The sequence below is a fragment of the Staurois parvus genome, unplaced genomic scaffold (genome assembly GCF_062004578.1).
Source record: "Staurois parvus isolate SC_StPar_1 unplaced genomic scaffold, SC_StPar_1.0 ptg000628l, whole genome shotgun sequence".
NCBI lineage: Eukaryota > Metazoa > Chordata > Amphibia > Anura > Ranidae > Staurois > Staurois parvus.
Window position 1 is genome coordinate 1,099,475 of NW_028318424.1, and position 27,546 is coordinate 1,127,020.

The 27,546-nt window shown below is 42.0% G+C and overlaps 1 protein-coding gene across 3 annotated transcripts in view; it reads left to right on the forward strand.

Annotated features, from left to right (window-relative positions):
• Positions 1–27,546, forward strand: part of SOX5 (SRY-box transcription factor 5) — a 288,812-nt gene that overhangs the window by 36,143 nt on the left and 225,123 nt on the right. For all 3 annotated transcript variants that reach the window (XM_089693351.1, XM_089693352.1, XM_089693350.1), the window contains 2 exons: positions 7,461–7,692; positions 26,768–26,978. In XM_089693351.1, coding sequence (XP_089549477.1) covers positions 7,461–7,692; positions 26,768–26,978 — 443 coding nt within the window. The remainder of the gene's footprint in view (positions 1–7,460; positions 7,693–26,767; positions 26,979–27,546) is intronic.

A 27,546-nucleotide genomic window follows, 5' to 3' on the forward strand; every position in this document is an offset into this window, starting at 1 on the left:
ATCTTGCCACTCAACCTGTCAAACCTGGCTTGAAGGGAGAGAGACATCTATCTTCCCCCAAGTTCTGGGCTAGTCCATCTGGAGATCCTATGCAGACAGCTCTGTACCTGTCAATTTTGTTGGGCAGATTGGCTTGTTACAGGAAGTAGAAATTTAATGTAATAGATCTACTGGCAGGATCAACTGGTAATAAAACTAAGCTATAGGTGGCACTCGGAAAAATAAATGGGCAAGGAGATAGGGTCCTCTTTTTTTAGTTTGTGTGTGTGTGTGTATATGTATATGTGTGTGTGTGTGTGTATATGTATATAAAATCTCTCTTGGCTTCATTGCCCAACCTAGATCGATATAGAGCAGTTGATATCTGTCATAAATGTGATTTATTTCAAATTGCTGGACATTTCTGAGTTGTTCCCACAAGTTGCACTGTGGCCGATCACAGCATGCAGACTTTCAGCCAAGCTTTGGGGTCATACAGTCCCTTGTACACAGTGTTCATCTGTGCTGGGTGGGGTGGGGGGGGTCCGCTTTGTATTTACTTGTACTGCAGTAGCAGGAATGTCACAGGGAGGTGTAAGATTACATGTGAGCTATGCCTGTGTCAGAGACAGCGATAATAAATGAAAGAGAACCTGCCACAATGTGAATAAAGGTGCTCCCTGGTTTGCTTTTTTAAGGGGCAGTCTCTATGGCAGTGTTCTTGATCTTTTATGTCACTGCTTGGTGAATCAGTGACCTGGAGCAAGTGAGAAGGGTGGAATTCACTGGCCAGCACCTTTGAAAACAGCAAGGAATGCATATTGCAAGTCCAATGCACATTTCTAAGGTGCCTTCCATGGAGAGGACTGTCACACACCTGGACTACTGCACCCAGGTCTTTCCTTTCTCTTTAGGTGCGTCCAGAGTCTTCGATTTTGTCAAAGAGGACCTGTGGTATCCAAAGGATCCCAACCACCCTGCCCTGCCCCCACAAACCATTCTAGTTATGAGGCTGAGGGCACCATTGCAGCATTGGTTTAATGTAAAAATCACTCCATAATAGATATAAAAACACGTTATACACGTGTTTGTCAGGATGAAGTTCTTTTCCTGTCCAGGCAGACCAGATGTTTATTAAACTATTACTCATTCACATTTTATCAGTCATTTACAAATTATATTATCCACTTTTGTTTATTTTCTTGATTGAATAGGTCATATGAGATGGGTTTGGGGTGTGCAGTATCTTTTATTGGCACTATTATAAATTGTATATATTTATAGTTCACACTTCCTAATATTCTGTTTTTTTTGTTTGTTTTTTTTAAATGAAAATATACAATCTCAGCTAGTGACTTTAAAATATTATCTGGTTGTCCTGCTATGAAGTGTTTGGGCACTTCCTGTTACAGGGTGACAACACTCTGTTACTGGCTGCCAGTTGTGCTCTTGCATTGTCAGCCTGTCCCATGGGCTTCTGATGACGAGTACAACTGGCTGACTCAACACACATTACACAGCCATAGTCTACTGCAGCCCTGAGATGCATAATTAGAGGTGAAAACAAGTATTGTATTTAAAACACAAACAATTGCTTATGATACACAGTGCACAGAGAAAACTAAATGTCATCCATCCAGTATTTACCACTTCTAGTTTAACTTTTGTAGCCATGTAACTTTTTTGTCCCTCAGTATTGGCCATTCTTCTACCTGGAACTATTTGATAATGCTCCATGTCCTCCCATATATTTTGTTTTCATTGATTTGCTATAAGCCAAGCTGTGGTTTGTGTTTATGAAACATCAACTCATAGGTGGCCTGGCTCTGCGCTTCAGATTGTTCTTGTCAGGTGTGACTGATAAAGAGGGTCTCATTGTAGAAGGGCCTAGTAAACATTGTAAACACAGCCTGTCCTCTCTTCCACTTTTATCCTTGCCAGCTGAGCTAACACTCGCTGTTCCTTCCCTCGACTGCCCAGTCCTCAGTCACGTACAGGTTTGTACAGCTGTCCTTTCTGGGAACATAACACCTTTTAGATGTGGACAAATTGTGTAGAGAATAACAGAAATCGGCTTTGTTAGAGGTGACAACCCGAGTGGAGAAACCCCCCCCCATAATGGGATCTGCCTGTAAGGACAGGCAAACTGTTTTTCCTATTGCTGTTCTTCTACAGCTGAATATCAGTTTTTGTTGTCTAGCTTTGGCAAATGGGACCTCCAGGATTTTGCTATTGAAGATCAGCTAACAGAAAAAGCAAACACAACCCCCCCCCCCCCCCAAAGAGAACAAAAATTATGATAAAATGCTGGTAAACACAAATCATTCCACTTGACAGTAGATTCATCTCCTTCTCGCCATCAGAAAATCACGTTTGTGCCCATTTTACAGTGACATTAATTATATGAAAAGGCAATATCACTTATAAAATATTTATAGCTTTATTTATGGGTGAAACTTTAGAATTATATTTTTTCTGGATCAAAAACTGAAATATCTGTAGAAATCTTTTACTTATCATCTGAAGTGGTTGTGTAATACAATAAGACAAATTTATTGTGGCAAAAATGCTTGCCGAACTTATTTGATAAACTTATCCAGATAGTTCTGTTTTATTATTGTTATTACAGTTGTTGTTGATATTGTTGATTTTTATTGCTTTGTTTGTGGTCATTTAGTACTGTAGATAGGATTCAGCAAGTGGAAACACAAACTTGGTGAGCCTTGTGATGCGAGACGGGGGATCCGATAATTTTTGTAAATGGGGCTGCATTACTGCACTGTGACACTGTGATTTTCAGTACAGTAGTGCCAGGTGTATTGATGTACAGTGCCTTGAAAAAGTATTCATACCCCTTGAAATTTTCCAAATTTTGTCATGTTGCAACCAAAAACATAAATGTATTTTATTGGGATTTTATGAGATAGACCAACACAAAGTGGCACATAATTGTGAAGTGGAACGAAAATGATAAATGATTTTCAAAGTTTTTTTACAAATATCTGAAAATTATGGCGTGCATTTGTATTTAGCCCCCTTTACTCTGATACCCCTAACTAAAATCTAGTGGAACCAATTGTCTTCAGAAGTCACCTAATTAGTAAATAGAGTCTACCTGTGTGTAATTTAATCTCAGTATAAATAGAGCTGTTCTGTGAAGTCCTCAGAGGTTTCTTAGAGAACATTCTTGAACAAACTGCATCATGAAGATGTGGAGAAGTTTAAAGCAGGGTTAGGTTATAAATAAAATATCCCAAGCTTTGAACATCTCACAGAGCACTGTTCAATCCATCATCTGAAAATGGAAAGAGTATGGCATAACTACCGAGACATGGCCGTCCACCTAAACTGACATTTCGGGCAAGGAGAGCATTATTCAGAGAAGCAGCCAAGAGGCCCATGGTAACTCTGGAGGAGCAGCAGAGATCCACAGCTCAGGTGGGAGAATCTGTCCTCAGGACAACTATTAGTCGTGCACTCCACAAATCTGGCCTTTATGGAAGAGTGACAAGAAGAAAGACATTGTTGAAAGAAAGCCTTAAGAAGTTCCGTTTGCAGTTTGCGAGAAGCCATGTGGGGGACACGGCAAACGTGGAAGAAAGTGCTCTGGTCAGATGAGACCAAAATTGAACTTTTTGGCCTAAAAGCAAAACACTATGTGTGATGGAAAACTAACACGGCACATCATCCTGAACACACCATCCCCATCGTGAAACATGGTGGTGGAAGTGTCATGTTGTGGGGTTGCTTTTCTTCAGCAGGGACAGGGAAGCTGGTCAGAGTTGATGGGAAGATGGATGGAGCCAAATACAGGGCAATCTTAGAAGAAAACCTGTTAGAGTCTGCAAAAGACTTGAGACTGGGATGGAGGTTCATCTTCCAGCAGGACAACAACCCAAAACATACAGCCAGAGCTACAATGGAATGGTTTAGATCAAAGTATATTCATGTGTTAGAATGGCCCAATCAAAGTCCAGACCTAAATCCAATGGCGTATCTGTGGAAAGAGTTTATTGCTGTTCACAGACGCTCTCCATCCAATCTGACAGAGCTTGAGCTATTTTGCAAAGCAGAATGGGCAAAAATGTCCCTCTCTAGATGTGCAAAGCTGGTAGAGACATCCCCAAAAAGACTTGCAGCTGTAATTGCAGAGAAAGGTGGTTCTACAAAGTATTGACTTGGAGGATGAATACAAATGCACGCCACACTTTTCAGACATTTATTTGTAAAAAAGTTTGAAAACCATTTATCATTTTCCTTCCACTTCACATTTTTGTTGGTCTGTCACATAAAATCCCAATAAAATACATTCACTTTTTTGGTTCTAACATGACAAAATGTTGAAAATTTCAAGGGGTAAGAGTACTTTTTCAAGGCACTGTAAGTTAGAAACCCAGAAGTTTGTGGACAAATCTAAAATCAATGGGCATTAATGTGGAGTACCACCACCCCCAAACCCCCCCCCCAGCCATTAGTGTGGAGTCTTGGCTCTACATGACTTGGTGTGCAGCTTCTAATGTGAGAAGCTCAAAGTGTGCACCTAAATCAGAGGAAGCACAGGAAAGGAAAGGAGCCTGGTCTGTACAGGAAAGGAGCCTGGTCTGTACAACTGTGCGGAACTGAACGGGAGGCCGCAGTTCAGATCTATAGCTAAAGTTTAGGTATGGCTTTTTTTTTTCTTTTTTTTCATGGTTACATTGTTTCAGCTTAGACCAGTGTAGGTATGTATATGCCATACTGGCCAGATCACCTTGGAAGCTGGAAATAACTGTAGCCAGTACTGCTACTACAGTGATTGCTGCTGGCTTCTGGGTCCCTTGCCAAGCAGCTGCACTGCTGCCTAATGTACACAGGGGATTGGTCCCTCAACATGGGCACCATTCAGAGAACACTTTGCATTCTCTCAGTGAATGCAAAGTGTTCTTTGATTGGACTAGTAGGAGATTGTGACAAAATTTCACTTTTTTATGTATTGAAAGTTAGAGAGAATGCAAAGTGTTCTCTAATTGGCACCCGTGCCAAGAGAGGGACCTCCTGTGTTCACTAAGCAACAGGGCAACCAGTCAGCACTGGATCTAGAAGCTGGCAGCAGTTGGTCCACAGGAATCAGCCAGGTATGGAACATGCATACATTCATTGCTCTAAGCTGAAACAGTGTAAATATGAAAAAATTATCCATACCTTAACTTCAGCTTTCAGCCTGGAAATGTATCCAGTAAAAACTATATTCTGAGGTGGTTTGTTTGGGACTATATTTTAATTCTGTAGTAATTTAGAATAGATGCTGATGCACTGTCTGATTTTCACATACCTGTGAGTACCCAAAAAATATTTGAAAATTGTGCACAGATGAGTTTAATATTTTAAAAGGCATATCAAGGATGATCTTAGTGTAATAACAGAAGACTGTGTCTTGCTGGAAATATCCCATAGGTGTAAGCCAGTAATGTGATCTTGTCCCATTGAAACTGTATTGGGTCTGTTCGCATTTCACCACACCGTATGGTGAATTTAGAGGACAAAACGACACTTACTTTAACATCTTGTGCTCCGGAAAAGGTTATTTGCTCCATGATCTATTAATCTGCTTAACGAAGACCGGGCAGATCGTTCTCTGCCATTGTCACGTTAGAAGATGTGCCTATAATCTGTAATCCTCTTACAACAGGACATTCCACCTCCAAAAGTGACCGCCATATCTGGCCTCATTACCTGATGCTACATTTTACATACTCCGGATGTGTCAGTATCTTTTAGTCTGTGTGCGGGATTTAAGCCGCCACACTTTACAGTCGGATTGTAAGATTTTACATTTCAATTGATATTGATGATTGTTTGTTGGTTGCATTGTGAATGGAGATTCATTACATCAGGCCAGATTGGAATTTCTGAATAAATTGAATGTAATCAAATTAATTAGACTGTTCTCTTTTTATCAGACCAACTTTCATGGTGGTTTACATATGACCACCTCATTAGCCACAATAAAGTAGCAGTAGTGGGATCAGCAAATGGGTGACCACCTCATTAGCCACAATAAAGTAGCAGTAGTGGGATCAGCAAATGGGTGACCACCTCATTAGCCACAATAAAGTAGCAGTAGTGGGAGCAGCAAATGGGTGACCGCTAAGGCCTGTGGTTTCTGAGGGGACCAGACAGACTTGCTCCTCCACTTTCCCAGCTAAGATATCACATTTATTATATGTAATGAATAAAAGGCTTGTGTTATGGCTACCATGTATCTATTGAAAACTCCAGCAGTGAGAGATCCACCATGATTCTGCTGTTTCCCTTTGCATTCTGATATCCTAAAATAGATGAAAACCCTAGCAGAGAGAATGGGACCCCTCAAAATGGGCAAATAAGAGCAGAACTGTCACTTGAGCTAAAACAAAAAGCCCTTCAGGTGGTTTAACTCTTAAACCTCTTCCAAGCGCTGCAATATCAGGTTTGGGTGAAGTGACCCTTAAGCTGTCTTTTATAATTTTATCAGCTTTATATGTATGTATGTCAGCATGTGTTTTTTGAGGGTGGTTCAAATAATGTTTTAACAATTTTTATAGTTTTTTTCAGAAAAAATACACCCTTTATCATTTTAAAAAGCCAACCTTCATCTCTTCTCAATGACTTTGCCTAGGCTGAGGAGATGCCATCAGTCTGTTGCAGGCAGGAGGAAACATTTCCTCAGTATCTTCTCCCCAGTGATCAGAACGCAATATTGTAACCTGGTAGCAACTTTGTAGACATGACTGTGTCATCTTTGTTCAGGAAGTAGATTGTGACCCTGGATAATGCCTGATTAAAGATGGCTCCATCTATGGGTGCCTTTATTAAAATGGGACTTTAGAGTGGGCTATGGCTCCCTATGCTTCCACCTCCGAAACCTGGGATATTTGAGCTGTTGAAGAACTACAAGTCTCATAGAGTGCTAATACCCTCCTGAGATTTGCAGTAGCATGGTTTCTTAAGCCTCAAATGCTGCCAGCGGTTAATGAAAACCTTTTGGCCTCACCAAGCTGTTTTCTTCTCCTTTTCTAAGAAGCTTGGCTATTGTCTTGTATAAGGGATTTTATCTCCTTATTAAATGTAATTTCTAAAACAAGGCTTATTTGGTTTTTTTCTCCCCTTTTTGTGTCCCTCAGTTAGCCTAACCCAGATTTGGATGCATTGTAAGAGAATAGCGCTCCCCCCGGGCTAGGCCCCTGGCGGATAATGTTTTATAGGTGAAATTTCTCATTTCAGGAGCCAAAAAGAATGTGCTATTAGTTGATTATTCCGCTAACAAACAAGCAGTGTTCTGTTGCTACCTGCCTGGTCATTGTTCCTCGCTGTGTACTCTTCGCGGTGGTATTTGGATGGATTCCTACTCGTTTCGTGCACAAAAAGCCATTGCTATTACAATGGACTCTAACGACACAATGACGGCATTAAGGATTTATGTGGAGCTTTTTCATTATTTTCTCCGCTTTTGTTCCTTCCAGGATGTCTTCCAAGAGACCGGCCTCTCCGTATGGGGATGCAGATGGAGAGGTAGCCATGGTGACAAGCCGGCAGAAAATGGAAGACGACGAGAGTGGTGCCCTCGCAGCCTTTCACCTTCCCTTGCACGCTAGTTTCCCCAACAAGCCTCACGCTGAAGAGTTCCAGGCGGTTTCTTTGCTGACACAAGATGTCTGTGACCACAGGAGCCCCACGTACCAACACAGCGCAATGGTAGGTGGCCCATCCATTGGCCAACATCTCAATAAGATGGCCAAGTTATTTTACTGCGTCATTATTGACCAAAGTCTTGTCATATCTTTTGCCAAGCAAATCAGTAACTTCATTTGTTCAAACCTAGCTCTCACGGTTTTATACCATATAGCTAAAAGTTTGTGGGCACCTGACCATCAGTTTGATATGACCTTTCTGAACATCCCATTCCAAAATCATGAGCTTCTTGACGCTTTTGGCAAGGCTTTCCACAAGAAAGTGGTGGGTGGCTGTGATATTGATGTTGGTTGAGAACACCTGGCTTGCAATGATTGTTCTAATTCATTCCAAAAGTTTCAGTAGGGTTGAAGATGGGATTGTTTGCAGGCCACTTGAGTTTTTACAGACCAAACTAGTCAAACTGCATCTTTTATGAAGCCGGCTTTATGCACAAGGGCTCATTCATGCTAAAAATGAAAATGGGCTTCCCCAAACAGTTGTGACAGATGTTAGGCTCACAAATCTCTAAAATGCCTTTTGTCTGCTGTAGCATTAACATTACCTTACACTCAGTTATTTGGAAGGGTGTTCACATACGTTTGGCCATACAGGTAGGTTAGATTGGACTCTTAATGAGGTTGCAGTTCAGACAGGCTATATCTTGAGTTGACAACTTTCTGGAGCAAGATGGCCTCTTATTTGGTTGTTGCTGCTTAATTAGACTGGTTTATAATAAGCAATTTGGAGCCCTTGGCACTCATGCAGAAGGGCACAGTGCATTCTACAGCTCCGCTAACAAACACTTTGCCATTCACTTGGTTTGCAACGTCATTAAGACAGCTGTTTCACTTTGTGCTAGTCTGTTGACCGGGCCTTTGATGACCACCAAACTTTTACAAAGGCTGTTCAGGTAGAGCAGCCTCCGCCAGTCTGAGGTCAAGGTTCCCTCTAGAGGAGGAGTGAATTACTTCAAATGCCTTTATATTTAAAACTGAGGAACCTGGAGAAGTGCTAAAACATCATTGCAGTGGAGTGGATGTTGAAGTGTTTGTGATCCCTTTGATGTATCCTATTCAACAGTTTCAAAAGTGAAGTCCATTTGTGTCCTCGTAGTCATGCTATGGTCCCTTTATTCTTGAAGCAGAAGATAAAAATGACATCAGCAGAAGTGGCTTCAACCAAGAGACCTGGAAGTAGAAAGATAAGACTTCAGTATTTCCTCTTACCAAAAGGACTCCACCCGGAATGGAATGTTTTGTTGTTTACACATAAGTAATTGAAAACTCTAATTATGTAAACCTAGGTAATGCCCTCCCTGATCCTGATCAATCTGTCTGCTTATTGTGAAAAAAACCTCATATTTACCTGTGTTGCAGAAAACTTTGCTTTCATCTACCTCGGCAGCTGGTCACATGACTATGAACCTTTAGCATAGCAATTCTGTCCACCACAGTAAACCTTTAAAGGAGGGATTGCTGTAATTTGATCACATGCTGCAGACATCTGGGTATGACAGTGAGCCTGTTACAGGAGCAGGAGGGTGAGAATTGCATAAATTCTTTTCTTTTGCAAGAAAATGATGTCTGAACTTTTAGATTGAAGTGGAAACGTCTTTTAAATGCTATTCATTTACAGAATGGATTGCATCAAAGATATACAGTTCATGTTACACTGACTTTGCTTTTTTAAACAGAAGTTTACCTTTAAAAAAAAAATTCCCTGAAAGTAGATCCACAGCAAATAAATCCTGATTGCCCTTTTAACTTAAAGTTACACTGAATGATATCCTTTTCTCTAAAAATAATCCAAACACAAAGTGGTTGTAAAACTGTACAAATGCTAACTGAAGTGACTAGCCTCATGTGATACACCAAGATGAAACAAATCCTCTTACATAAGTTGTACCTGTTTATCTGGATCCCTCTCTCCTCTACATCCGTTCAATGTACAGAATTTACACAGCATTTCTCAGCTCCATAAGACAGAGTGGGGATCTGAGGTCACACATTGCACATCTCAGAGCAGGGAGCTGAGTGTAATCTGAGATGTGAGTGGAAGGAAAGGACACACACCCTCCATATTCTTCTAGGGAAACATGCACGGTTGAGGTTACTTTATCTGCCCTAGAATATTTTTATCAGGAAATGTTCTGTGTTTTTTGCCTCCTGGTAACGTTCTCTGGGAGCTTCCAAACCTCTCAACAAGCAGTACACACTAGTTCCAGCCATGCACACTATAAATCCCATAGTCCCTAGTCTTTCAGGAGTGAGCAAGGATGGCTACATTCCTACATAGTGTGGCTAATTTCATTCTCTGTGGTCCCACTGTAACAGGTAGTCAGATAACAACAGCAAAAAAAAAAAAGGAATTTGGAATACAGCAATACAATGTACTTGTGTTAAAAATAGATACTGAAAGAGGATCTTCACCATTGAAAGAAAAATTGAAAGCCAGCAGCTACAAATATTATAGCTCCTGACTTTTACCAAAAGGACACCTACCTGATCCAGCAATGTCCTCATCTGGGGTGGTTCTTGGCCGGTCTTTGCGTCCTCGGTGCCAGCATGTTTACTGTGGGAAACCACCTGTGAATCCTTGCGGCTTCCCACTGCACTTTCTGAATGGTCTCACAGCCTTCTGGGACCTGTGACATGTCCCAGAAGACTCCGGGTAAAGAGAGGGGGGGCCAAACTGAGAGAGGGTACCTATCAAAACTAGGTACCTCTCTCCCCAAAAAAAGTGTCAAAACGGGGTAGAAAGGTTTGGGTGAAGTTCTGCTTTAAACAGAATTTTTATAAATCTGAATTTAATGTCACTTTAAGGCCTCATGGACACAGGTCGTTTTTGCAGCCACTTTTAGGGGCGGCAGGTGTTTTTTTTTTTTACTGCTTCCAAACAGTGCTCTATGTTATCCCATGTGTCCATACACACATAGACTTTTAGAAGCTTTTAGTAGCAGCAGTGTTTACCATCAAGAAAAAAATCCCAGAACCAGTCAAAACGCTAGGTACGTTTAGCACATGAGTGTTCATTCATTTCAATGGCCAGAATAAATTATCATTCTGGCCAATGAAATGAATTAATGCCCAAGCACTTGATGCTTGTAAACGCACCTAAACACTTGTAGAAGCGTTAGATACTTTTACAGGCATCAATCATTTTTTCAGCAAAAACGCTGCTGCCAGGACAGCTTCTAGAAGAGTTTTTTTTTTTAACATCCTGTGTGCATGAGGCCTAATTAGATCTTGAACTGCGCTCATTGCCTCAGAATAGATTGCGATCCAGCAGCGAATTCCTGGAGCACGCTATTGTGTGAATGGCGCTGTGTCTTTCCTGTGCACAGATGTGATTATGGTTCTCTGCAGCGCTTTTTTTTATTTATTTATTTTGCAGCGTGGCGAATAGATTTGCAAGGATTTTGCTAAAGCTGGTTTACAGACCATATGTGTGGGGCGCGGCGGGGTAATTCCCTCTGTGCCATTTCACACATCTTTCCCGTAACGGCATGTTTCCGCAAGAGATAGGCATGCTCAATTGTGACAAGTCAGAGGCGATTTCTCTGCATGCTTATCAGATTTTTGGGGTCCACTGACTGGTTGCAGTATGTCGGAAAGCGATATTCAATCCACATGAAAGACTTCTTGTGCGGATATAATCCAGGATTTGTGCAGACTTTCTGATGATCTGTGCACTTACTGATCTGCTATGAATCACAAAGCCAAGTGGCAGAATATTAGAGGCTGTCATTGTCGATTTCTATCACTTTCCAGATATTTAGTGGGGCCGAGCAAAGATCAGTGAATGTGCCAAAGTGTGCGAACCCAGAAGCAATGGCGATATGAAACAATGAAAGATATTGCTATGTTGGAGTTGGAGGACTTCATTCCTCACTGCCTTCAAATCCTGTTATATTGTCTTTTAACAGGTTTGTGTTTCCGGATTTGCTTTTATTCTGTGCAGTAAAATACTTTGCAATGCCGTGTGTTAATGTAGATGTAAACTTAACTGGATGACATTTAGTTTGCTATTTGCAGCACCCAGGACAAAGTTATCAAGTACTTAGATTGGAGACATCCAGCAGCACCACCTCCATAATAGTGCTTGCCTGATCCTAAATCCCAAACTGTGCCCCTCTTCCCTTTGTGCATATTCTTATTTATTCATTTCAGGCATTTATATAGCGCCGTCAATTTACGCAGCGCTTTACATATATATTGTACATTCCCATCAGTCCCCAACCCTCAAGGGTCGTACAGTATAACTTACCTTCATATACACACATACTAGGGCCATGTTAGACAGGAGCCAATTCACCTACCAGCATGTCTTTGGCTTGTGGGAGGAAACCGGAGTACCCAGAGGAAACCCACGCAGGCACAGGGAGAACATGCAAACTCCAGGCAGGTGGTGCCATCGTTGGGATTCGAACCAACAACCCTAGTACTGCCAGGTGGATCCGATCATGTCCTGCAGCTGGGATCCCTCTTCCAGTGGCCACTGTGCTTATTTTGGGATCACTTTGCATCTCCAGTTCTACCATTGGTTGTAACATGGACTTGGACAGTGATGCTGTGGAACCTTCCTGCTGGGTGTTTTCTGGGTCTGCCGGTTTTTGCTAATTGTAAATAGCGTTGCATTGGCCAGGGGCAAAACAAAAGGCAAGGGCACACAATTAATGAGGAGGTGCAGCTTGCCTTTTGCCTCTTTCATTCGTACCCAGTCTACATGAACTCACCACAGTATGGCATATCATTGCTCTGGACCGGCTTTCTGATAATGAAGATTATTATTATTATACAGTATTTATAAAGCGCCAATAGTTCGCTCAGCGCTGTACATTACAAAGGGGGACAGAACATGTGACAGAACAATACCAATACAATGCAAAACATGAGGGGATCGAGGGCCCTGCTCTTTCCAGCTTACAATCTAGGAGGGAGGGGATAGTGGTACAGGAGGAGATAGCTGTGGGGGATGGGGTGAATAGGAAGAGTGGAGGAGGTCGGCAAGTTAGCAGGGGGTGGGGTAGGCCTCCCTGAAGAGATGGGTTTTCAGGGTGTGCCTAAAGGAGAGGAGAGTAGGTAATAATCTGATGGGTTGGGGCAGGGAGTTCCAGAGGATGGGTGACACCCTGGAGAAGTCCTGGAGGCGGGCATGGGAGGAGGAGACCAGGGAACTAGAGAGAAGGAGGTCTTGTGAGGAGCGGAGTGTGCGTGTTGGGTGGTACTTGGATATTAGGTCAGAGATGTAGTTCGGGGCAGTATGGTGGACAGCTTTGTACGTCAGTGTTAGGATTTTAAATTTGATCCGTTGCACAATCGGAAGCCAGTGGAGGGATTGGCAGAGGGGGGTGGCGGAAATGGAGCGGTTGGAAAGGTGAATGAGTCTGGCAGCCGTATTCAGGATGGACTGAAGCAGGGATAGCCAGCGGCGAGGCAGGCCAGTGAGGAGGGAGTTGCAGTAGTCGAGTCGTGATATGATGAGGGAGTGGATGAGCTGTTTAGTGGTTTCTGGAGTTAGGAACGCGCAGATTTTGGCGATGAAGATAGTTTATAATGCCTGTGTCACCGGGACGCTTGTAGTCACTTGGGCACATATGGCTGGAGACAGTGCAGGAGCACATCTGAGCAACAGTTGTCACCCCATAACAGTGCCTGAACAAGAACCTTTGTGGCAGTCACAAGAAATTATTATGGAAAGCTGCAGATTTTAAAAAGATTTCGGCTCATGCACACACTCGGTTTTCAAGCTCTTACATGCTACTATGAGCATTTTTTTTCTGTTCCTAGAAGCTATAGTGTTATTATATGTGTCCATGCACATTATTTTATGCTAAAACTGTTTTTCAAGCTTCAGCGTTTGTAGAGCTTTTGGGAGCATTTTCCTGGCAGAAAAAAACTCTAGAAGTTTCTAAATGCTACTTAAACGCTACTAACAGCTTTTATCAAGCGGTTTTTTTTCTTCACGTACTGTAAAACTGCTAATAACACACTAACGCTCCTAAACGCTACTACAAGTCGGCACTAAAACACTATTTTTTGTGTGGTTTTTCATCCAGCTGTTTTTTTTTTGTTTGTTTTTTTTGAGCTTATAAAAAATGCTAGTGTGCATGGAGCCTTAAAAGATATTTGAAGTGACATTGACTTGCTAAAGATTTATGTGAGATTTTAGTGATTGGGTTTTACATCTGCTTTAAAGTGTAAACTCCACACCAAAAATGAAAATATAGCAGATTCCTAGGGCTTGATCTGCTGTCTGCATTTGTTTTATCCATTTTTATTTCAAGCTTCTTTTGCTTTATTTTCACCTTGTAATCCTGCAAAGAACACGATTCCTGTCCCTGGGTGGCTATGTCACTCACCCTTTGAATCTATGGAGGGAACCATGATTGTCATCCTAGGCTGCTCTCCTGATATTGACTACCAACCTGTCCAAATCTCCTCTTCTCTATTACATGTGGGGTAAGGCAAATGGTTGTTTACAGAAGATAGCTACGAAGGAAGAGATTGTTTGGTGTGGCTCACAGAAAGTTACAAGGCTGACAATTTTCTTAGCCTGAAAAATAGAAAACGAATGCAGCCACCACATCTAATGACTGTAATCTGCAATATATTACTTTTTTGTTCTTGGATTTAGTTTTCCATTAAAGTGCATATCCAACCTATTCCTAACTCAGCTTAAACCTGCTCCCCCCCCCCTTCTACACCCTATTCTATTTACCCTGTGAAAGGAAGATGTGTATGCTTACCTATTCTTAGAGGGATCCGGTCACTCGATCAGCTGTCAGCGGAGGCTTTGGCATACAGAAGGGTCAGCCGACAATGGATGCCCCATAGTAAGCCTATGGGTAATGTCAGCACCAGGCACTGCAGCCATGGTCGGTGATCTGTCCTTTTCACTGAAGCCAACTGCTGGAGAGATCAAGTGACCAGACCGGATCACTCTCAGAATAGGTTAGTATATACATCTTTCTTTCATTAAGTAAACAGAGTAGGGTTTAGAAGCTTCGTTAGGAATAGGCTGGACTTCCACTTTAAGGATCTCCGCTGAGCTTGAAATCGAATCCATCAACAATACACAGTCTGCAGAATTTTCTTCCTGTTCAAAATGTAATTAAAATGCTAAGTAATAGGCAGAAATTGGAGAAGATTTATAAATGGTCAGAATGGATGGAACGTACATTATGCAGGGAAGAGTCAGGAGATCATCAATTTTCACCTTTCTAAAAAAATCTCTTAATATATTAAGTTAACAAACTGTTTAGTGTGAGTGTGTGTGTGTTTTTTTTTTTTTGGGGGGGGGTCCCCTCTTATTGTTAAAGGGGACTTCAGAATACAATAAGCTAAGCCACCCTGCCTGCAGACCACAACAACTATGGGCTAGGGTTGTGGGGAAGAGGCCCTTGTCCTCCTAACCATAGGGACAAGGTGCTTTGCTAGAGGGGTTTCCCCACCCCCTTCCCCCCCAATGTTGAAGACATGTGGTCTGGTATGGGTCAAGAGGAAGGAGGGGAGTGTGCATTTGGTCCCCCTTTCCTGGCCTGCCAGACTGCATGCTCGGATAAGCGTACAGAATTTGGGGGGGAACTCCATTGTGTGTGTGTGTTTTTTTTTTTTTCTAAATCACAACCCTGCCACTTTGTCTACATTCACCTGTCATCCTAGATTGTAAGCTCTATCGAGCAGGGCCCTCTGTTTCCTCTTGTACCAAATTGTATTGTAACTGTAATGTCTACCTTCATTTTGTAAAGAGCTGCACAAACTGTTGGCTATATAAATCCTGTATAATAATAATAAGGTATAAGTCACTAGTTGTTAGGATGCCGACTCCCTGACAACTAGTAACCCTGAGCAGGGGCGGTCACATTGCAGTTGCAGTAGTACTGCTCCTAAATGTTTCACTTCCTGCTGCCGCCAGAGGTCCATAAAAATGCACTAAGTACTGCAAAATTTAAAAAATTAGCTTGTGTTAATGCATATTTTTTAGTGAATTGGCTGCTTCTGAGATAAATATGCTTGTTGTATTTTGAAGCAAAAATGAATGTGAAATTCTCTTGATGAACTGACCCCATCGTTTTCCCGGCAGGATTAGGACACTTTTTAAGCTGCCTTAATATATCCAGGTAAAGAGGGCAGTTTAACAAATATTATTTTTATCCTTTTTTCACTTTCTCTTTAGGTCCTTTTAGAGCTATCAACAAGGGTCCTGCCATTGTAAAATAATTATTAGTTCTATAAAAGTAAGGAGAATATAGAGAAGATATTTAGAATTGTACTGCATGGCAGGACTGTGAGCACATGACTGCGCAATATTTGCTCTCAAGCCGGTTGTAGGTTTTGTTAGTATTCAGAATAAACGTTCACATTGTTTGCGGCTTGATTTAGTGACTTGCACTCATTGTAATAATCACCTGACAATTCCAATTCCGCCTCTCAGATATGAAGGAGGACCACGCAGCCCTGATAGAACACTGTTCATTTTTATCTTTTTTCTTTTTTTTGCCCAAATCTCTTCAATTTGGCCAGCGGTTATCCCCCTTTGCAGTGCTTTTTTATTTCTTGCATCGCTTGCTCATCTCTGACTAAAGTCCGCCTGCCCCCGAGTGCTCCCTTAATTTGTAGCTGGATGGCTGCTTTGTCCCGTGAAGGGGAAAAGTTGTTTGTTTCAGAGAAAACAAACAAAAGTCATTAAGTTTGTAACATGTTGCTGCTGAACATGATTTTGTGTTCACCAAAACTCTCTGTATAACAAAGTAATTTTCAGCACCTAAAAGTGCTTCTCACCATAGAATATGCCAGAGCTATATAACTGTTCTTTCCATTTATTTATAGTTTTTCAGATACACACATGAACATTATCAGCTGAATACAAATAATCTTGTCGATTTATTAGCAAGTTGATGTTTTAAACCGTTTCTTTCGTTGTATGGCTTTCATTTTGCTATGTGCATGGGAACAGAAGTATGTGCTTCTTATATAGCAAGCCCTTTTCTATACTTGGTAGTTCTTTTTAGTGATTGTGCTTTATTATTGCTTACCTCAGTAGTCATTTAGTAGGGGTTGCTGACTGTGCTATATGATCTATAGAGGTAAAATGTATCCTATGGTATAGCAAACGTATAAAGATATAAACGTAACTTAAAAAAACAACAACTCATATGCACTCGTTGGAAATGCACTGCCGTTCCAACAGTTTTTATACGGTTAGTAGTGTTCTGTGCTCTGCGATGTTTCTCTGGTAGTGCTCGGTCACGGCGGTTTGTCCTGGCTCTGCTCCTGTCACGCCAATCGATGTTATTTGCTGATGTGATGTGTTTGGGAGGCATTGTGTGTCACTCTGTGACACGGTGACATCTCTAGGCCTTCTTGTCTTCCTAAATCAAGATGACCGTTTTTCTCTCTGTCCCTCCGTCCTTCGGCCATACTGCAAAATTCGTGCTTTGTCTCCCTTTAGCATGCAAATCTCTGGGGCACTCTGACCTCTGCATCTTATTTTCAGTCTTATAATATTTCCCTTAGTGCTCATTGTGTCTTTATGGTCACACATTGCTTTTGCTGTGGATATGATGGCTTTTAAAGCACTTTCTGTGTAGAGTTTATAGTAGTAATGGTCGACTCATGAGACATAAGGGGCCTAAACTGTGGCCCCTGACATCACTGGGGGGGGGAAACATGTTTTTCAGCTTATGTACGGCTATAGAAAACTGACACAGACTGCAAACATGCTACACATGCTATTTGGAGTATACGTACAAACTGGTACTTGTAGTCAGATAAAGGAAAATGTCATGCAAACTCAATAGCTGTGGTGAGGGAGCCTTTGTCCACCAAGGGCAAACAGTAGCTCAAACCATAGAAATATAGAAATGAATGGCAGAGCAAAAGCAGACAAGAGTCCAAAACAATTTCACCTCTTCCCGTAACCAAAATACATACAGTGCTCAGCATAAATGAGTACATCCCAATACATTTGTCAGAAAACCTTTACTTTTCTTTCAGAATCAACATTTTCTATGGGACACTTTACTACAAAATACTCCCACAAATGTGGGCCATTGATTGCAAACAAGATTTGTTCATTTGCACACATAAAGTATTTTTCCTAACAAATTCGTTGAAGACCATGTTGCAAAATGAATACACCCCATTGAAAGTCTTAGGAGCAAAGCTACATTTTAGACAACAAAATCCTAATTAACAAGAATTCAACTACAGGTGAGTCTAATTATTTATTAAACAGGTGTCCATCAGACAGTTGATTATAAAAGGGCGTTACTTAATTAAAAAAACCTCTTCCCATTTCATTCTGTCAGCAATGGCACCACATGGAAGAGAAATGTCACAAGTCCTGAGAAAGAAAATAATTTCTTTACGCAAGAAAGGTGAAGGCTACAAGAAGATCAGCAAAGCTTTACTTATCAGTCAGAATACTATAGCGAAAGTGATACAAAAATTTAACAAAAATGGAACTGCAACCATCTCACAGATACGTCCAGGCAGTCCACGGAAGTTAACACCTCGACAGGAACGTCTTCTGATGAGAAGGGCTGAAAAAAATCACCATGCAAGTTCACTGTAGTTAGCTAAAGAAATAGAAAGCCAAACTGGGTGATTGTTTCCTGTGACACAATACGCCATACACTTCAGAAGAATGGCATGCATGGGTGTCGTCCACAAAGGAAGCCTCTCCTAAAGCCCATGCACAAAAAAGCGCACCTAGAATTTGCCAGGGCCCATTCTGAAAAAGATGAAGAATACTGGGACCCTGTACTCTTGAGTGATGAGACCAAGATAAATGTTTTTGGAACTAATGGCTTCAAAGCTGTATGGTCTCGGAAAGGTGAGGAGTACAAAGAAAAATGCATGGTGCCTACAGTGAAACATGGTGGTGGCAGTGTCCTTCTGTGGGGCTGCACGAGTGCTGCTGGTGTCGGGGGGCTGCATTTCATTGATGGTATCATGAATACACAGATGTACTGCTCCATATTGGAAGAGAAGATACTACCATCACTCCGTACCCTTGGTCGTCGTGCACTTTTCCAACATGACAATGATCCAAAACACACATCTAAGGGCACTGTTGCATTTCTGAAGAAGAACAGGGTGAAAGTGATTCAGTGGCCAAGTATGTCTTCTGATCTGAACCCAATCGTACACTTATGGGGAATTCTGAAGAGACAAGTTGAGCATCACTCTCCATCCAGCATCCATGCTCTAAAAGAGGTCGTTCTTGAAGAATGGAAAAAGATCGATGTTGCAATATGTCTCCAACCTATTCATTTCATGCCTAGAAGACTTCGTGCTGCACTTACAAATCATGGAGGTCATACAAAATACTAGATGGAGTAGTTTTTGTTGTGGGGTGTATTCATTTTTGCATCAACTAATTTGGATAAAACTGAAGATTTTATAATCTAAGTTATATTATTAACCTTACTTTCATGTAATGAGCTAAACAAATGTTCTCTAAAACTCAGTTTTGTCAAAATTTTGGAAATTGTTCTTGTGTTCATTTAGATATTGATTAAAATCTTACTTTTCAAAAGGGGTGTACTCATTTATGTGAGCACTGTATATGCAGTAGAAGGATAAGTGGACCTTAACGCCAAGCCACCGTATATATGCATCAATGGCGGTCTGAGGTTCTTTGTGGAAAGTGCCCTTTTTGCGCTCTTCCTGAACTCTGACCGATAGCTCTCTGTCATGGTTTGTGATTGGAAGCCAGCGGTATGGACTCCCAATCATATGTCCCTCTTGGGAACCAATTGAATTGATCACATGATCAGTAGGTGCTCCACCTCCTGGTTTGAATCCCCCCTAAAGAGCTACCAGCAGGTAGCTTTTCAGGGTAACAGCACTCCCTTTAGAAAAACAGGGAGCTCACAGATCTATATTAGAACCAGTATTAAACTCTCCTCATGGAGAAACATTATGACAGTTGCTGAGCAGCAATGGAGCTCAGCAGCCGTCACATTGTTACTCCATGAGGAGAGTTTAATACTGGTTCTAATATAGATCTGTAGACGACAGTTAGAGACTAAGAATATGTTGCAGGATACTGTCAGGGACTGGGGACATGTTGCAGGAGACTGAGATCACTGCTACTACAGCCCCTTTACAGAGTAGTACTACTGTATCCTACAGTGACTGAGTCGATACTCCTAGATGGGTCTGTGTCCATGCAGAAGTCGAGAGGCGGCAACTTGTGAATACAGTGGTGCTCAGTGGCACGTGCATAGGAAAAGTAAGTTCATGTACTTCTTTACATTGGGTTTAATAGGATTTTTTAAATTACAAACTTCGTGTTAAACTGTTTCTACAGATGTTGTGACAGCCTGTTCATTTGAATACATGCACTGCTTTTCCAAACACACTGCACCAAATGGCATGTTACTGTGGTACCAAACGATTTGGGTGCCTGCAAATGCACTGCAATTGTGGTGCCATTACCAATACATTGGCACCCACATGCAGATCATTCACTCTGCGATCTGGAAACATGAAGATGCGCACAGAACTGACCTTTCCTGCGCTGCGTTCTGGTGTGAACATTCCTCTTCTCGTCTTCCCTCAGAACAAGAAATAAGGGGAAATTTCCCTAAAGGGACAAAGATGACAAAAGGAAAACCCTCTGACTGGTACATTCTCTACTATATCCAAATCTAAACCAAAAAAAAGTTTTGGCTCAAGATGCAACTTAAGCCTTGACAGGGCTTGAATCTGTCACGCCCATTCTCCACCATTGTTCCGGCCAACTCAAATCTCCGTCATTGTTCGTGATACCTTCTCTCTAAAAAAAAAAAAGTATTCATAAAACTCCCATCTTGTGAAATTTGCCTACTTATAGCCGGCCTGACTAATGAGTTAATCTGCTGCTGGCTGAAGAGTCTGGGCAGCAGCCCCCGACTCCCATTATCGTGCGACTCCAAAACGCTCCATGCACTGAAGAGGTTAAACGTAATCTTCGAACGCAGCCCGTAAAGCCTTTTGAAAATGATCAGAAACCCCCGAGCTCCAAATCTCAGGAAACATCCGTTTATTTCCCAGCCCTGTCAGCAAGGGCGGATTGAAAATTCCAAGCCGATCGAGGAGCGCAGATCAATGGATTATCCGAATACTAAACATCCTCCGCTCAGGGAGGGCCAACTGGTCCCGGCGGCGTGTTGTAAGATGCTAATATTCCAGTAGCTTACGGTCGGACCGCATGCGCTTGCCTGGCTGGCGCGGGGAGAGGAGAGATTTACATAAGAGAACTCAGGGGCTTTGTCACGGCGGTTGTATAAAGTGATATACAGCGCAGATCGAGTGGAGAATGTCCCTGGGTAGAAGGCGGCTTACAGCGTCTTGGAGCAGAGATTACTGTTTTATCTTGTCATACTAAATTAACGTGGCAGCGCACTGCTAAACACTCCTGACCTCTTCATCTGCCGAAATTGCAGCCTAGAGCGGCCGTGGTATTTAAGACTCTCTATCTCCTTCCTGCTATTCTCTTCCTCCTTTTTTTTTTTTCCCTATCTCCCTTTTTTCCCCTGCCAGTTAATTAATATGTATGTGGGTGATTACACGCGCTCGGGGCGTTCGCTAGGGCCGAATGATCAGCGACGCTCGTCCTTTCAGATAAAACTGATTCCGACAGACAGTTGACAAGATACAATAAATGATTAATTTGACCGCCGTTTGATTCTCTTCCGCTGTCCCTGTCCTTACATGGGGACGTCTGTACTTCTTGTCAATTGGAGGGGGATCTTGGCAAGACGGTGACCCTAGAGGTGAAGACTGACAGCTCAGGTACATTTTTGTTGGACATATTTGGTCTGGCAGAATATCCTGAATTTATACGTAAACTCTCTACAGTGGCATTTTTATCATGTCTATAGTACTCTACTGGCTAGTTTTTATTTTTTTTGCTTGTTGATAAAAGAAAAGCAAAATAGCTTTTTAGAACAGCTGTACATATTGCAAGGAGTCTACCATTTTTATTGAAGATTTTTACCTGATCTTTTCTGTAGAAATTGAGGATTGATTGCACTTGCTGAAAGAAAACGCTAAGTGGGATTGTGTGCCGTACCAGAATGTAGACTACTACAGTAACAGTAAAAAGCATTGCACATTGCCTGTCACAAAGCTGAAGCTCCAAGTGCATTAAACCCAAGGGCTTCCGGTGATTCCTGTAAATTAATCTGAAAGCAGAACTCCAGCCTTCCTTTCAGTCTTGTACAGTTGCACAGACTTCTCTCCTGTGTTGCAATTGTTTATAGCAAGTCTTGTTTTTTGGCCAGAGGACATCCAGCATCATCTAGCACTTTCCTCCCCAGCCTGTCTCTGTCCCATCCCTTTTATCGATTTGGATTTATTACAGGTGCTTATATACGACTGTCAATTTACGCAGCAATTTTACATATACATTGTACATTCACATCATGGAGGTTCAGCATCACATGTGGGCATTACGTAGGGTGGTGTCTAGAAAGTCCCACTCCTCCAGACTGGCATCCCCTTATCAAGCAATTTTAATGTTTACATAACTATTCCCAAGAGCCAGCCCATTGCTTGCATCAGGAGGAATACTAAGGAAGAGTGCTGTAATGCTTTTAGGAAACTGTACAGCACCTTGACAGCTCCTCCCACTAGCCATGATCTGCCTGCACTGCATTGAGTAGCACAAATACCAAGTGATGACATCACCAGTTATAAAATAAGGATGTAATGGGGATTTTCTTTTTCTTTTTTTGTAATAATTTCAGTAGCATGTTGATGAGGGGGATAGGAGGAACCAGGGAAGTCAATGTATAAGCAGACTTACTTTTTCTTTAGGGTTCCTTCAGACGGGGGTGGCACCTGTCCTGCCTACAGGCAGCTTTTGTTATTGCACCTCCATCCGCCCAGATTTGTATGTAGGCAGCCTATAGAGGTGGATGTAGGCACAGCCGCATGTCAGAATTTGACAGCAATGCAGGAGCATCTTCATGACACTGAATGCACACCGTCTGCATTCTGAATAGATGTCAGGTTTTTACTGAAGTCTGTGCCCCCACTTGGGAAATGTACTCTCTGTTTGTCTTGTGACTCTGTCCTCGGTAATGAAGGTAATGGGAAATCCAACATATATTACATTTTCACAAGAATAAAAGTAAACTATAATAACGGGGACACCCTGTCCAGTGACTGCTAAAAAGTTATTTTCCCTAACATAGATTTCTTTTCACTTCTTGGTATGTCTGTAGGACAGAAAATGAAGGGAACTCACCCCAATGATATACATATGGTGAAAACCTGCTTCATTTGAAGTGTTTTTATTTAATCATACCTTTAAGCTGTGTGGATAATTCAGAGAAAGTGGGAAGAGGTTTGCGAGAAATTGTCTCTACAAGCTGATACATTGAATATTCTGTTCTTCTTTTCTGAATCTAGTGTTATTTCAGGTTTGGAATTGCAGTGAACTGTCATTGCACATTTATTGATCTTTTACTACAGCTGGAGCAGCACTGCCGTTTCACACTGGACCCCATAGTGAACGGTGAGGAGGAAAGCTATGAAATTAATTAGGAAAGACGAAGTGTGACTCTTATAAGTTGGTCCCCTGCCTCGTCTTGTCTCTATGTGGGTCGGAGTAGTTGAAGAGCTCAATGGGAGCTTTTTAATTATCATTCTCTGTTTGATCCTACCCAGTTTAATGAGTGGATTGCCGAGGATGGCGCTCGTGTGCCGCAGGAGAGTGATACCTGCCTGCTAATTCCTGATTTACATTTAACAAATTAGGTGATGGAGATGGGAGGTGAATCCCCACTTACAAATTGAGATCTTAAGGTGGAACTTTTACTTTTACAAATACTAGAGGCCATGTTTTTAAAGACCCAGCTAATCCTTTTAGCAGGAACGAGAGACATATAGAAGGTATCAGTCTGTTATTAAAGGGAGATATTAATTTTAATTAAATGTGAATTGTCATGTAACGTCAGTCTCGCTTCCACTCTAAAGTCCTCACCACAGTCGCACACTATCATTATTGTTTCTATACACTTAATTAGTACAGAAGATGAATATGCTGTGTGGGAAATTCAAAGATTTTGTGTAATCTCAAATATATATCCTTCCTTTCAGCCACATTCAGCAAGCTTCTGGGTAGATATGCATCCTTCTCTCTCTTGTTCAGGAATGTATTGGCAGGCTCCAGTGGACTCCGAGAGGGCAGGGCTAGAACCAGAGAACACAATAATTATATTTTTAAAGGATTGGATACAGGGCTGTATAAAAAATGGGATGATGGCAGCTGTGAGATTTTCACTAGCAGGAGCAGCATCTGCAGAAGGTGAATGCCAGAATAAGTATTTGAGGAAATCGGCAGGCTTTGTCACCTGAATTTAAATTGTCCACATCCAACTGAAGAGGAGCTTTGTATCATGGTGAAAGGAGTTTTTCAAGCTCTGATTCCTCCCAAGTTTCCAGCAGTGGCTCTCGCTGGCTGGATATCTGGGACAGTTTGCTTGCTGTAGTGTAAGTGCAGTAAATGAAATGATGTGCTACACTCCACGTGCAAGAGTCCGTGTCGCTTGTCACTCGTTCACAGATCTCACTGAAGTGGGTGATTTGTACCTGAATCCGGGAGCTGTCAGCCCCACGCTTGGCTCTCCCCTCCTCCCCGCCAGCACTGTCACTTTTCATTAGACATGGATAAATGGCACAATCACAACACTGCCATTTACTGCAAGCCCAATAGAGGGGACACATGGCGAACCGTCAGCTGGCTGATTCCTCATCATCTATTTCAGTTAGATTTCGGAGATGAGCAGCCAGGACTGGGGAAGTGAAGGGAGCAGAATCTGGAATCTGTCCACCATATTCGTCCCAAAATTACACCCAGCACATCCAACAGATGTAAGAGGCCTTGGGTGATCACTGCAGAATGATCTGAAACAAAGACGTGTGTCCAGAGTATCTCCATAATTCTGCTTAATCTCTTCAGCAGCCCATAGATTTCCTGGTTTTATTCCCTTATATAGCTCTGGCTTTATAGAGAACACTAAGCCATTCACTTCAGTCTCTGCACCAGAGAAGCTTACGCTCTAATGTCCGCACCACAGTCTCAAACTTTTACTATACAGTTTTACAGCTCTGATCTGTTGTTATCCATTTTATTGCTATTATTATTATTATACAGGATTTATATAGCGCCAATAGTTTGCACAGCACTTTATAACCTGAGGGCAGACAGTACAGTTACAATACCATTTCATACAGAAGGAATCAGAAGGCCCTGCTCATTAGAGTTTACAATCTAAAAGGGAGGCTCAAGTGATCCAAAAGGAAATAACTGTGGGGGAAGAGCTGATGGAGAAAATAAGATTACAATTGTTAGGCGGAGGCAAGATAGGCTTCCCTGAAGAGAAAAGTTGTCAGGGATTGCGTAAAAGTGGACAGAGTAGGAGATAGTCGGACAGCTTGGGGTAGGGAATTCCATGGGAAGGGAGAGGCTCGGAATAAGTCCTGGAGACGAGCATGGGAGGAGGTGACAAGGGAACTAGAGAGCAGGAGGTTTTGAAAGGAATTAAGCGAACGGTTTGGTTAGTATTTGGTGTTCTGGATTGGTGTTCTGTAGTGTTGTACAGAGAGCACTGAGCCATTCACATCCATCTCTGCACCAGAAGAGCTTACATGTCCCCACCACAATCATACACTATTATAATGATACATGTATATAGCGCTTATATTCTGCGGTACTGTCACACTATAAGGCCTCGTGCACACTGAGCTTTTGCTCAGCTCCCCTGAACAATGCGGGAGAAAATGTATTTATTTATTTATTACAGGTACTTATATAGCGCCGTCAATTTGCACAGTGCTTTACATATATATTGTACATTCACATCAGTCCCTAACCCTCAAGGGGAGTACAATCTAAGGTCCCTAACTTACATTCATACACATACTAGGGCCAATTTAGACAAGAACCAATTAACCTACCAGCATGTCTTTGGAGTGTGGGAGGAAACCGGAGTACCCGGAGGAAACCCACGCAGGCACAGGGAGAACATGCAAACTCCAGGCAGGAGGTGCTGTGGCTGGGATTCGAACCAACGACCCTAGAGTCATGTTTTGCACATGTGTTTTGGTGTGTCAAGCACTTGAGCATTTATGGGTTCCATTGACCAGAATATTAATTTATTTTGGCCATTGGAATGGATGCTCGAGTGCTAAATGCGCCTAGCGTCTAGATGCATGTAGGCTCGTCAAGTTCTTTTTCTGCCCAAAAGCCTTCTCTTGAACACGTTGACTGTGTTTTTTTTTTTTTTTTGTTCTTGCCTGTTTCTCTTCTAATACACCTGTAAACACATATGTGTGCATGGATGCATAAACTAACTTAGAGCTTTGTTTACAGGCCAAGAAAAAAAAATTAACCTCCTGTAAAATATGTGTTTTTTAGGCCCAGTGCAAAAGAGCCCTTACTTTACTATGATTTGGAGCTTGTGCAGGGCTATCTCTCGTTGTTCCTGCCAGTTGAATGCAATGGCAAGGGAATAAAGTGAAAAAACATACAGGGCCGCCATCAGAGAACCTGTTGCTTTCTTCCCGTAGGGTAAATGTTGGACTGAGTAGCGGGATCCATAAGATGTCAGCCTAAACCAGTCTTTCTCAACTCCAGTCCTCATGGACCCCCAACAGGTCATGTTTTCAGGATTTCCCTCAGATGAAACAGCTGTGGTAATTACTAAGGCAGTGAAACTGATCAAATCACCTGTGCAAAATAATGGAAATCCTGAAAACATGACCTGTTGGGGGTCCATGAGGACTGGAGTTGAGAAACACTGGCCTAAACCATTGCACTACTCCCCTGCTTTCTTCTCTATTGCTGGAACTATAATTGGGGAAAAAAGTACTTCTAGATATGGCGGTTTCTTAGTGTAGATGAGCTTTTAAGTTTTCATTTTTTTGGGGTTTCAATAGGTTCATAAGTGGCATTAATAAGTTTATATATAAGAATCTGACACATGCAAACAGCCTGTGTTTTTTATAATATACTCATAGCGTGACATACAGAAACACTTTGCAGAGATATTGCTTGTCTCTGACTAATGTCTGTCTCTACTTTTATTCCGCAGGATATTGATGGCAATAAGGTTGTCTCTTCGTTTGCCCCACACATCTCAGCTACCTCACCCATGAAGGCCGATGAAGGTGGAAGGCAAAGTGGCGAGTCTGCGACAAATAATTCCCTGGGAACACCTGAGAGGCGCAAAGGTAGCTTAGCAGACGTGGTGGACACGCTGAAACAGAGGAAGATGGAGGAGCTGATTAAAAGCGAGCCAGAAGGTAAGACCGAAGTGTGAGGTCTACTGCAGACTTGTTATACGCTGTGCCTATCATTGAATGTGATATTATATTCAGGCAGATTGTATTCTATGCCATCAGTAGATTTGTTTACTGGGTAGTAACCAAATATTATGGTTAAAGGATAAGTTCACCTTTTGGACAAAAATAATAAATGCTAATTTTTTGTGCTGGTAAAAAAATGTGCATTTATTATTCTTTTTGTCCAGAGGAGCCTGTAAAGCACTGCACCAGCGATCAGTAAATCACTGATGCCATGCAGGTCTCCTGCAGACCTGTAAGAATATCTGCTTGCTGTACAGGATGTATGAGCAAGCAGACATACTGACTGGAAGCATCAATTAACTACCACGGCGCTCGACAGCACCGTGGTAGTTCATGGACAACTACATGCCCACAGCCGCTAAAGCTTCCGGGACTTGTAGGCACTCATTCACAGAACACTGTGAATGATTGACGTGACTGTGTAGGCAGAGCCCTGCACGGCCACGCTGTTTTCAAATCTGAAAGATAGTATAGGGAGAAGTTTCCCCATACTATCTGTCGGGGG